The following is a 13,423-nucleotide window of genomic DNA, read 5'->3' as shown; positions in this document are numbered from 1 at the left end:
TCTTAATGAGTACTAGAGCTTTTTGAAGAAGGTAGTGGTGGTGGAATTGTTTGCTTTACATTCATAGTTGTCTTGGAGATTACCTGTTTTATGGTGATGGTGCACAACCTGAGCAGATTTTTATATTCATCCAGTTTGAATTTTCCTTTTAAGTCATTGTACTAACCTTGCAACTGGTTGAGCCTTGCATGAAAATGTCACACAATGTATGGCCTTAGGGCAATGAAGCAACTGGATAATTTTAGCCCTTGGACTTTATAGGGACCAATCACACTTAAGTTTTTTGCATGGGAGATTCACATCTGTGAATCAGTCCAAAATCAATTCACTGTTCCCACTACGTTTTAAGGCAGCGAATCTCTCCATGGCATTTAAATCCGGTCTAAAGTTTCCATTGGCCACTGTTCCAGATCAAAATGGAGATGCCCCCATTTCCTGAATAGTGGCTGCATGATCCGAATCAATCCAATGCCTTACACATACTATCAGAGATGCAGATCGTTGAGGTTCTTAAAAAAAGAACTGGTAAGGAATCCGGTGCCAAATGCACCGGTTTAAATGGGCTTTTCGGTCCCATCCCCGTCCCCCCACAGACTGCACCGACTGTAGTTGGAGCAAGTCTGAACGACAGGGAAATGACCAAACTGGGTTATTTCGTAGTGTGAATGGGGCCATGATCTCTCAGGGTGCCCCCTTTTTGATAACCATGTTGTGTTAGTACAGTTGTGAAAGAACCAGTTACATTGCCTCCCCTGCCCCATATTCTGTGCTTCTAAAGCTACTTCTATATTCTTGAAATGTTGATGCAAATGACAAAAAAGTTTTCCAACCTTGATGAAAATGAAAAACTGAGCACGTATAGTTTTGCATTTGAAAACAAACTTAAATCATAGTGCTGTTGTGACTGGGGATGGAAATGGAATCTCTTTCTGCTGCCCTGATTATAAACACAGGTAAATAAGCAGATGGAATAACATCCTGCAGAAAGTGATATTTCTATTTTAAAAGAAAAAAATAACAGAAAGTTTATCTGTAACCATCTATATGTATGCCTGGCTCTCCAGATATTTAAATTAAGATGAAACAAATGATGCTATAGGGAAGAGCATGAGTCTTGTTAGGCCCCAACATATCCATGACAACCCGGGGCCCTTTCACATTATACAACTGTAATTTAACTACCATAGCTGCATCCTACAGAACCCTAGGAATTGCAGTTTGTTGTTGTTGTTGTTAACTGCTCTTGAGTCATCCTTGACTCATGGCGACCTGTGGATGAGACATCTCCATGACCCCCTGTCCTCTACTACTCTCTTAGGTCCTGTAATTTCAGCCCCACATAACTCCCTGATTAAGTCTGCCCATCTGGTGTATGTTCTTTCTCTCTTTCTGCTTCCCTCCACCTTTCTTAGCATTATTGTCTTTTCCAATGAGATGTGCCTTCTCATGATAATATGAAAGCCTCAGCTTGATCATATTGGCTTCAAGGGAGAGTTCAGGCTTTTATCTGCTCAGGGACCCACTTGTTTGTCTTTTTGGCTGTCCATGGTATCCTCAGCACTCTTTTCCAGGATGACATACAAATGCATTAAGTTTCCTTTTATCTGCTTTCTTCACTGTCCAGCTTTCACATCTGGACTTGCAGTTTAGGGAGTGGTTTTTATCCGACTCTTGGAGACCAGGGTTAAAATCCTCAGCCATTGAAACCCACTGGGTGACCTTGGGCAAGTCACACTCTCTCAGCCTCAGAGGACGACAAAAACAATCCCCTTGTGAACAAATCTTGTCAAGAAAACTCCATGATAGGTTTATGTAGGGTTGCTATAAATTGGAAATGACTTGAAGGCATGCAACAACAATTTAGCATTTTCAGCCAGAGATCTCTAGTGCTTCCTAAAGTACAAATCCCAGGATTCCATGCAGCCCTTTCTCTTACAGCGGATTCAATGGCTATAAATACGTAATGTGAAAGAAGCCCAGGCCCCAATGTTCCCTATATCATTTGCTTCTACGTGTGTGTTCTTTGCAGGCTGTGATGCCCTGGATTTCTGGCCCAAGATCCATAATTAGCTGAACCACTTCCCATTGGCCTGACTGTATACAGTTTATTTTCTATAAATCTCTTCTGCCTTCCCCCATTCTCATATTCTCACATGTAATCATGCACAAACACAGTCAGTATAGCAATAGCAGCTTCATTTATATACCGCTTCATACCACTTAAGCAGTCTCTAAGCAGTTTACAACTGTAAGCTTGCCTCCAACAAGCTGGGTACTCATTTTAGCGACCTACGGAAAGATGCAAGCCTGAGTCGAGCTTGAGGCCTTGGCTGGTATTGAACTCACAACCTGGTTTGTGAGTCAGTAGCTGCAGTACAGGCAGCCACTGCACCACCAGGGCTGTTATACACTTCATGCATATAATGAAAGAAGGGGGTCTAAGTTACAAGAAACGTATGCTACAGTAATATGTTTGTTTTAAGGTGCCACAAAATCTTTCAAAAACCTTCATGTGTAACAACTATGATCATTTAGATTTTAACTTTCTTGTGGCAGGGAACTTATTCCTTTCTTATTTTTATTTTTTACCATGTCTGCTCACATACATGCACCCTTCTGTTACTCTTATTATTGTTTTACTCTGAGTCACAGTGTACATTGATCCTATTTAAATTAATAATCAGGGAAAAATAAGGTTAGAATTTTTTGTGTTCTAGTTGGCAAGTGCAGGGGTTAAGTAGTAGAGTGGCTATCTTAGTTACTTATAGCTACAGTCAGATATTGCATTTTAAAATCCTTTTCTAATACTAGAGAGAGACGCCCACTATTAGAGAGAGACACCCATATGAAAATTGCTGGCATTACTGCTGTGAGTGGATGCCACCACAGAATAGTTCGACAGTGTTTTAGTAGTGAAAGCTCTCATCTGCAGTGTGCTGCATATTAATGAGTGGTTATGCAGTGGAACGTAATTAGGAATGTGATGCCCAATGGAAAGGAGACTGATGGGGGATGGGAATGCTTTTTCCTGGGGTATGAGCCACAGGATGAGAGTGCCTCCTGGTGCCCCTGATGGTATATAGAAAGGCATTTCTTCTCTTGTCTGTGTTGCTACTTGGCTTTTTTTAAAAGCAGCCAGCAACAGGAAGCTGTATCATTTGTTAAACATTTCCATACCACTGTTCCATTCCATGCATGAACTGAAGTCCTTTTATCTGTACACAGCTCTTATCTGATAGGCTGTGTAGCTGTAGATGTGTCCATGGCCACCCAAGGAGCTTTATGTCTGGGCAGAAATTATGAACTGCATTTCCTGTTTCTAAATTCAACGTGACCCTCTCCTCCTGGACCTCGAGTGAGCTACAGATTGTTAAATAAAATGGAAAAGGAGCAAAGCCCTCCAAATTGTGTCACCATTACAGATTAATCCATACCATCTTATTTTACATTGGCATCCAAAGCTTGATTTTTTGGAATACAGTTTCCAGAATCATGGGGGGGGGGGGGGCGGAATCTGGGAGTTGAAATAAAGAAATGAATTTTTCCAAATTCAACATCACATTGCTATTAGAGAGCACAGCTAGTTGCTAATGGTTAATGAGACTGAATGACTGGATTGAACTTGTATGCCAGTCTGGACACTGTGTGCTTGCATATGTGTGTGTGTGCGCGTGTGTGTGCGTGCATGCATGCATCTTTTTAAAAAATATCTCATCTTTCAAGATACAGATCCTTTCAAGATCCTTTAAATCTGTAGGAAGGAATAATGCTATGCAGTTATCCCTCCATACGTGTGCACTTGGAGTCTGCGATCTCGCTCTTCGTGGGAGTGACAAGCTGTTATCTTTAAAATGGGCACGTGCACCGTGGGCATTGATGCCATTATTCTCTATGGGACTTACATATGTTCAAGTTGCCATGTTCGCGGGACAGATCCCCGACGAGTTGGAAGGGGCAACTGTATATTGGGATCAAAGTCACTGTTCTAATACTGTGACACCTAGATATCTGAAGAGATGTGCCCATGGTGTTGACAAGGATTAAGTAATTTAACTTAATTTAAGCATTATTGTTTGAGCCCTGCAAACCAGTCACCATGTGTCAGACTTTCCAAACCATTGCAGACCTTTCCAGTTGATACTGTTAAAAAACAAGAACAGTAAACTGAGGGCAAAAGTTACAGAGCTACTCCCACCCAAGTGAGACAATGCCCTCTCATGCATGCCTGCCTGTCTGTCTATCTCTCACTATCTATCTATAGGAATGGCAAGACTCCAGTTGCAGGAGTTGTAGGTCTGCCCTGTGGCATTAGGCATGTCTGTCAGTTTCAATTATCATGGTTTCAGCAGACAAGACAAGTGAAATGAGTCTAGGTTTGTTGCCTTTGTGATTTTGCTTTCTCTGTCAAGCTAACAGACACTCAGATCTGTGAAGCAGAGTTTTTTATGAGTTATCAATGAAACTGTAATAAACATGTTTTAAAAAACAATGAAAAATAACTCCAAAGGATTAAATTACTTGAAAATGTTTTATAAAGGTCCTTCCAACAGACAAATGGAAATAGACAGTTCTTTTGGGAGTTCAGGCTGTATTCAGGGTTTGCAGTGGTATTCTCCTCCCATCCATTCTTTTCTGGAATCTTTACTGCAAGACAAAGGGTGGTAATGGCTATGTGTGGGCAATAGGGTCTGTGGCCTGTCCAAGTTGCAATTGCTACTGTGTTGCTGTACAGCAGCCCAATTAGATGTGTCTTTTTTTAAAAAACTACAACAGCTGCTACTGCTCCTCCTCCTCCTCTTCCTTTTAATTAAATGGTGACTCATCTTGTATCAGAGTTCTGAGACAAATATTAATCAAATAAATGAATGAATGAATATTGTGAGATGCCTCTGCTACCACCAAATCTGATAAGTCTGCTGACAGAGCAATGTGCCGGAAGAACTGCTGTGCTTGCTGAGATTAAAGAAGAACCAAAAAAAGTTGTGAAGAAGAAGTGAGATGAAGGAAGAGCCAAGTTATGCCATGTCCAAAAAAAATCCAACCCAGAGATGCAGTCACAATGCTAGCACAGATTTAGGCGAGGGATAGGGCCATACTTAGTAATTTCCACCTTTGGATTCCACACAATTTGAGATGGACTATTGTTTTCTCAGCTAGCCCTTGACCATCTTGGCCTATTTGGATTTAATTGAAGTTGTTATCTGCCTTATGGCTACCGTATCATAGGGTTTTCTTGTCAATATTTATTTAGGAGAGGTTTGCCACTGCCGCCTTCGTAGGATGAGAGAGCAAAACATGCCCAAGGTTACCCAGTGAATTTCCATGGCAGAGCAGTGATTCAGACCTTCCTCCCCCAAAGTCCTAGTCCACCACCCATACCACTGAACCACTCTGGCTCTCTTGGATTTTATTAAGTGACCTTAAAAACTAGTGAAGTACTGTAATCTGTACTACTGTATTTTTAGGACTAATCCTAAAGACTTCAGTATGTGATTTGGAGATGTTAGGTTTCATTGACTTTATTGTGTAATGTGCTGGATAGTATGTGTGTATTATTGTATGATTCAAGTTTGTCACCTTGATGCAAATCTGCTCTGCCATATTAACAGTGAGAGGACAGTTAGAGACAAAAAATGGTCTCCCCTGCCTATAAGGGGAGTTGGAATTTTGTCTCTACTACAAACAGCAAAATATGTTGAGCTAGTGCTGCCTTGAAATGCTGCTAGATCTTACCATTGGAAGGCTAGAGCCTAACATGGGAGCGAGACAGAATAATGCTGTGAGAATGATGAGAATGATGGTCTCCTTGTTGGGGGGGGGGGCTTCTGTACTTAGGTTAAAAAACGAATGTGGGAACTGGAACTAAATATTCAGTTGGAGACTCAGTAATGACAATTAGAATCATTCCCCTCTCTGCTTTAGAGAACCAAAATGTGTATAAAAATACACTAGGTATATTTGTACTTCAAAATTATTTGTTTCCAAGAGGAATGCCTAACTGTTTATGTGTTTAAGAATATTCCATGTGATATGTGTGACAGGCATTCCTGTGTCAGTGATACAGTGAATGCACTCTTAGGTCTATTCTAGATTTTATAGGAGCTATCCAAGGCGATAAACCGTATCTTTAAATTGGTTCAGCTCCTTAGATGGTTCTTTTAAAATCTGGAATAAAACCCAGGGTGGATTCATAGTTGACTGAAAACCTCCTGTTGCTGATGTCTACTTGTCCTCTCTGAACAGGACCAGCCCAAGACATTTTGCTGTCTGAGGCAAAGGGAACATTGTTTCCATACCATTCAACATAGACGTTGGAGAGAACTGCAGTCTACTCTAGCATACACATAAGAAGACTGAAAGCTTAATTTTGTTTCAGGTCTGATGATGGGACAATATTTTCCAGTGTACTTAAGAGAAGAAGGCAAGTTGAGAAGGTGCATGGCACATACTGGTCTTTGCTCCCATATGATGCCATATGTGCCCCTAATCTTAGTATGTTCCACCTGTGGCAGCATCCTCACTATATTTCATTGCTGGATCTGTTTTGCCTATGGGACAACCTTTCCACCATATAAATAACTTGCTTTGTATTTTCTGCACTCTAGTGAGCTATATTTTCATTGCACTAAGATGTCTGAAAATATTGCTTGTATTTACAGAGGAAGAACCAACAACAGTCACCATCATTCCACGAAAGGATGAAGAACCAAAGAAACAAAGTCAGGAGGCTGTTAGCAATGTTTCGGGTAAGCTCCATGCTTTGTCTGTACTTCTCACTGACTGCTTTGCATTTACTTTTCAGTGTTTGCCTTCTTCCAGAACAAATGAAAGGGTTGAAGTTCCAGAAAGTTTAACTGGTTTTCTAATGACAGCAGTGGGGAGAAGGGGGAGTAGAGAAGCATGTGAATAGCACCATTTAGGATGCATGAAAATCGCTTGAGAAGGATTTATAAAGTAAGCCAATTTATACAAGGTATTCCTTCCTGAATTACTTTGTAATGACTCAATTAGCTTTCATTTCTTCACAAAGGAGATTTAGCTGCATAAATTAGCTTATCATCATTGAGGAAGTGTCACTGCTAAAGGACAGTTTATAGATACAACATGCAGTTGCTGTCAAACCTATAAGAATGTAATATAGACATCTGTGTATACTTTGTGCTTGAGCAGAACAGACTTCTGTCATTCAGAGACTAACAGGGGACAACAAGTTGCCCAGGGGACAAGCAATGTAGACGTCTCTGAAAAGGTCATCTTGACACAGGCTCTGACAATCGACCCACTGCTCTGTCTTCTTTGATAAAAATCAGATAAACTTAAGACCACTAATTGATCTGCAGCCTGTTTAAATGTTGGCCATGCATATCTTCATTGCATATGATTACACCTCAGAAAGCAAATGAACTGGGCTAAGAAATGCCAGTGTCCACTGATAGCTGAACGCAAGGTGATGGCAGCATAAAAATCAGAAAAGGATGGGGTGCAGCACAGAAAACAGTCAGTTTCTCTATCCCTTAACTTGCTCTGTATTGCCTTCCTGCCTTTGTGCTAATTAACATAGAATCTAGAAGGGGATAAGGGGAGCTGGGGAGTTGAATGCACTATGTGAAACCCTGGGGTTGGAACTGTTTTTCTTGCTGATCATAAAAAGCCAGTGCTTTAGGAACTTCTCTTGATAACCTTGGCTAGGTTTCTGACATGAGGAACAAAAGAACATTCCTTATGAAGACACCACTTTACACTCAGGACAGCAGCTGAATGGGTGGTGCATTTTTATAATGTGTTCCTGCAAAGGAATGAACCTTGGGTTATGTTTCTGGTCATTTTTGCTCCACATCATTCTTCCACTACTGTCAGAGAAAGGGAGGATGAGGAGTGTGTTCAGGAAGTATCTTTGCTATGCCCTTCCTTTGAGAGCATGTAGAAAGGAAACAGGCCCCATTTCCAGCCTCTCACAGGAAACTTATGCGAACAGGTTGTTGTAGTCAGTTTAAGTTTGCGTTTGTTGCAGAGGAAACAAAGGTTTGAGTCATCAGATGTTCCTCTGAAGGTTGGTCCTTTGCAAAACAAGGGCTAAATAACTTTTCTCAGTATAATCTTGGCAGTGGAGTCATGGAAGCTTTCCAGCACCTAGAGATATGCCCCAGCGGCTCCAGTACTTGTCTAACCCATTTCAAGCCTACCATAACTGGGTAGTAACATCTTTTCTCGGCCCCCAAACCAGAAAGTACTTCTGTCCCTATCCTATGCATGTTTAGTCAAGAAACACAAACTGAATGCAATAGAACATATTCCCTTGTGAGTGTGTGTAGGATTCAAGTAGTAACAAACTTGAAGATCTAGCTAATTATAAAACAGCACTCTCTTTAAATGAAGATTGCATTAGGCCAGGAGTGGGAATCCTGTAACCCTCCCGATGTTGTTGGTCTGCAGCTTCGATCAGTTCTTGCCAGTACAGCCAGCTGGAAACTGTGTGTATGGGTGTGTTGTGTGCCTTCAAGTCATTTCCAACTTATGGCAACCCTGTGATGGGGTTTTCTTGGCAAGATTTATTCAGAGGAGGTTTGCCATTGCCATCCTCTGAGGCTGAGAAGATTTGACTTGCCCAAGGTCACCCAATGGGTTCCATGACTGAGCAGGAAATCAAACCCTGGTCTCCAGAGTCGTAATCCAACTTTCAAACCACTATGCCATGCTGGCTGTCCCCCTGGAAACTATAGTTCAATAATTTCTAATTTTTCTCATCCTGTGCTAGGCCATGCAAACTGCCTGTAGCCTTTTATTTCTTTGCTTATTTATTATAGTGAAAACCAATAATGTTCAAAATTCTTAGATGAACAGTATAGGTTAAGATTTCATACAGGCAGAGAATTTAAGTACAGTAGAGAAATACAGTGTGTCCTTGTTATCCGCTGGGGTTTGGTTCCAGAATCCCCCATGGATGACAAAATCTATGGATGCTCAAGTCTCATTAAATACAATGGTATAGCAAAATGATGTCCCTTATATCAAATGTCAAAATCAAGGTTTGCTATTTAGAATTTATACTTTTAAAAAAAATATTTTCAAGCCATGGAGGCTGTGGTTAAAAAATCCATGGATAAGAAGGACCAACGATAGATTTTTTTTAAATTCTAAAAAGTGAGGTGGAAGCAGCAATAAGAGAAATGGCAAAAAAAACAAACAAAAAAAAAACCATATCACCAGGAACAAATGATATTCCAATCAAACCGCTGCAACTCACATTGACAGAGTCAACTCGAGTGCTAACCAACATATGTCTACAGATATAGAAAGCCAAACAATGGCCAACAGATTGGAAACTATCAATATACATCCCCATCCACAAAAAAGGACACACAAAGGACTGCAGCAACTATAGGCCCATAGCACCAGTCTCCCATACAAGCAAAATTATGCTCAAAAGTCTGCAACATAGGCTCCAGCTGTACATGGAGAGAGAAATCCCAAAGGTCCAAGAGGGTTTCAGGAAAAGAAGAGGCACTAGGGACCACATTGTAAACATACAATGGCTAATGGAGCACACCAGAGGATTCCAAAGGAAAATCAGCATGTGCTTTATAGTCTATAGCAAAGCCTTTGATGGCATAGATCATGAAAGGCTATGGAATGTCCTTAAAGATATGGGAGTGCCAACACATCTCATAGTCCTGAAAAGAAATCTGTACTTAGAACAAGAGGCTACTATCAGAATAGAAAACAGAAAAACAGAATGGTTCCTAGTTAGCAAAGGGGTCAGACAAGGCTGCATCTTATCACCCTACCTTTTTAACATATGCAGAACATATTGTAAGTAAAACAGGCTTGAACACAAAAGAAGGAAGAATGAAAATAGGAGGAAGGAATATCAACAATTTAAGATATGCAGACGACACCACAGTACTAGCAGAAAACCTCCCAGACCTGGAACAACTACTAAGGAAAATCAAGGAAGAAAGTGCAACGTCAGGCTTACTGTTGAACATAAATAAAACAAAAATAGTGACCACTGAGACAAATTCAACTTAGAAAATGAAGAAATAGAAGTAGTAAAAAAGTTCTAATATCTGGCATCAAACATTGATAGAAAGGGGGACTGAGGCCAGGAAATCAGAAGAAGATTAAGAATGGAGAGAGTGGCTATCAAAGAACTAGAAAAGATTGTAAAATGCAAAGATATATAACAGAGCACAAAATTTAGAATCATACAAGCCATTGTACTCCCTCTTACCATGTATGGATGTAAGAGCTAGGACCTCTACAAATGGGCATCTGAATGCCGCCCTTGTTTGTCCCAAATGGAGGCCGCGGCAACCACACACCACATCCTCTGGAATGTTTGCATCCTGGAAGGGGCACCATAGGCGCGCTGGCATGCCATGATGATGTTCCGTCCGCCCGGCATGTGTCATCATGGCACATGCCATGTGAAAAGGCATACACCAAGATGGAGCCTGGGTGGCGCGGTGAGGGCTTGGAGTGTGCAGATGCTCAACCCTCACCAGGCGTACAGGCTGGCACAAAGTGCCAGTCTGTACACCCCACTAGATAGTTAAGAAAGAAAATAGGAAGAAAATCAATTAATTTGAGATGTGGTGCTGGAGAAGAGTGTTGAGGATCCTGTGGACAGTCAAAAAGACAAACAAATGGGTCCCAGAGCAGATCAAGCTAGAAATCACCCTGGAAGCCAAGATGACAAAACTGATGCTGTTGTACTTCAGACACATCATGGGAAGGCATGACTCATTGGAAAACAACAATAATGCTAGGAAAGGTGGAGAGAAGTAGAAAGAGAGGAAGGCTGCATGCTAGATGGATGAACTTCATTAAGGAGGGCATGGGTAAGAGTTTACAGGAACTAAGCAGAGCAGTAGAGGACAGAGGTTCTTGGCAGCGTCTCATCCATGCTTCAAAATCGACTGGAGGGCAGTTAACAAAAAGAAAGAGAAATAGGGAGAAATATGGTAGATTTGGATGCAATCTGTCCTTTGTAACCCTTGGTGTTTTGTTTTGTTTTTCTCTGAAGATGCCAGCCACAGCTGCTGGCGACACATCAGTAATAAACTCTTCTAGAACACGTTATCATAGCTTGAAAAACCCACAAAAAACTGTGGGTTTTTTGTCTTGTTTTGTTTTTGTTTTTTGAGGCAATTAGGATTTATCTTTTATGTCTGGATTGAGATCACTAACTGCTAATGAACTATCCAGGCTTGGTCCCACCACCACCACCCACACAGTTGGCCCTTAGTATCCAGCTCACTCCCCATGGATGCCAAAAATATGGTCATGCTGCCATTAGGGCCAAGTGGGCTTGACATATGCAGATGCTGAAATCTGTGGATGGCAAGTTCACGGTTGAGGCAGGCAGGCTGTGTGTGTATGCGCACACGCACATGCACACACAATCTAAGCTGGTGGCCATCATCTAACTTTTTGATATGCTTATCAAGCATTGTGCACAGCAAATATATGACACAATTCCTAATGTCGGTCTATTTCATTTTATCACCCCAGATTTTGCCATTATGGGGTGTGGGGGGTTCTCTCTATCAACTTTTCCCCCTATCATGCATGATTTTGTAAACTTTTGCCATGACTCCGCTTCACTTAGTCACTACTATCTCGGTTGGTCCTACAGGCAGACTGAAGTGGACACCTCCACCAGGAGAAGCTGAATATCAAGGAGTGGACAGAACATGTCTACTATATGGCTTGCCTTGTCTTCCCTAATCTAGTCTGTTGTCTTCAGTTGCACTGTTGGATGGTATCCTATCATCAGTCTCTAGTCTGCTCTCTAATCATTGTGTGTGTGTGTGGGGGGGGGGCAGGGAATATCCTCATATCTTTAGCTTTAGCAGCAAAATATCTTGGGCCAGTCTTGAGACACACTCTCCCTTCCCGCCATACAATTCACTGTCAGGGATGATGGGAGTTGTAGCTCTTCACCTCTGGCTCTAACTCACCACCTTGTTATGCACCGGCGCTGACCAGTTTTGGCCAGTGGTTAAAGCTTTGCTCTAAAGCAGCAGAGTTTCAGAGAATAGGCTGAAGACCCTGACAAACTCTCCAAGCCTTCTCACTCTTGCTCCACAGAAGTCTCCACACTTCTCCAGGATCCAGCTGGCTCTTGTATCTTCAGTCAAGACACCAGACAACTCAGTAGTCTTATATAAAAGATCTACTTTATTCTACTATCCACAACTATCCAACAACTACTCACTCTACTCCACAACTACCCACAAAATACATTGGGATTCATAACAATTATTATAGCCATTGGAAAACACCACCCACTCTTGTCAGTTTCCACCCAGTGGGCATGTGCATTCATTTTCATTGATTCTCATAGTTCAGCCCATAATTAATGATTTCATCATCTCACCTTGTCCACTTAACAATTCTCAGGTGTTTTCAATTATACTCTCTACATTTCTGTCCTTGGCATTTAGGACTGCTAAATTACATTACCTTTTACACCTGTGTGGCTTCTTAATCATACTGACTCTTACATACATGTTTTATTTCTTTGACTGTATATCCCATGTTGCATTTTCCTTAACATTCACAACTGCAGACACCCCTCTCCCCAAACTAAAAATCTTCAAATATTTTTGCCCTTCAACACAGGGAAAGAGTCCATTTGAATATATCGAAGCAATTTTTATTTTACTGCACAGCCTTCTAGCCATCATTGAGTCTTCTTAATCTTTCTTGAGTGCTTCTGACTTTCAAACATCCTCAGAGTGTCCCTCCGTCAGAGATTGCACAAGTACTTCAGATTGGCCATTTCTCCCCAACAGCTGTGGTCTGGTGTTCATGCAAATCCTATGCAAATTACAGCACTTGCATATAAATAATATACAACCTAGCTCATGTTTCCAACACATTCTATGTTGAAAGAAGTGACCTGTCCCCATTGTAAAATACAAATGTTTTTCTTTGTTAGCACGGTCTTAAATTTTTATGAGGTAACTGGTAAATTTAAGTAGGCTTCATACAATATCCTTGAAACAAAAGCACCCAAATAATGATCCCTTGATGTGAAATTCATTTCAAGAAATAGCTTTCACACTTCTCTGAACAGTTAAACGTGTAAGGCTAGAAGTGTATTTGTTATGTAAGGTTAGTGAGGTGACCAAGAGTATTTCTGCCTTAGTGGAGATCACATGACATGAACTTCTTCTAACCTTACTAAAGAATGAAAGATGTTTTTCACATTAAAATGTTTTCCTTCAACAATAACACATAGAGAGATTTCTAGTACACATTTTTTCTTCTCTTTGCCTCCCTTATTTCCATGGCCAAGTATTTGAGGGTGCAATCCTATATACAGTTACTGGGGAAAAGTCTCATTCAGCTCAATGGCATGTATTTCTGACCAGGACTGTACGGTGTTGTTAAAGTAGAATCTGTAATTCAGAAA

The 13,423-nt window shown here is 41.1% G+C and overlaps 1 protein-coding gene across 4 annotated transcripts in view; it reads left to right on the top strand.

Annotated features, from left to right (window-relative positions):
* SKAP2 (src kinase associated phosphoprotein 2) overlaps positions 1 to 13,423 on the top strand; it is a 149,263-nt gene that overhangs the window by 108,812 nt on the left and 27,028 nt on the right. For all 4 annotated transcript variants that reach the window (XM_042474654.1, XM_042474651.1, XM_042474653.1 and 1 more), the window contains exon 10: positions 6,660 to 6,746. In XM_042474654.1, coding sequence (XP_042330588.1) covers positions 6,660 to 6,746 — 87 coding nt within the window. The remainder of the gene's footprint in view (positions 1 to 6,659; positions 6,747 to 13,423) is intronic.

The sequence above is a fragment of the Sceloporus undulatus genome, chromosome 6 (assembly GCF_019175285.1).
Source record: "Sceloporus undulatus isolate JIND9_A2432 ecotype Alabama chromosome 6, SceUnd_v1.1, whole genome shotgun sequence".
Lineage (NCBI taxonomy): Eukaryota > Metazoa > Chordata > Lepidosauria > Squamata > Phrynosomatidae > Sceloporus > Sceloporus undulatus.
The sequence above is the reverse complement of the archived record's forward strand: the minus strand, read 5'-3'. Positions and strand labels throughout refer to the sequence as shown.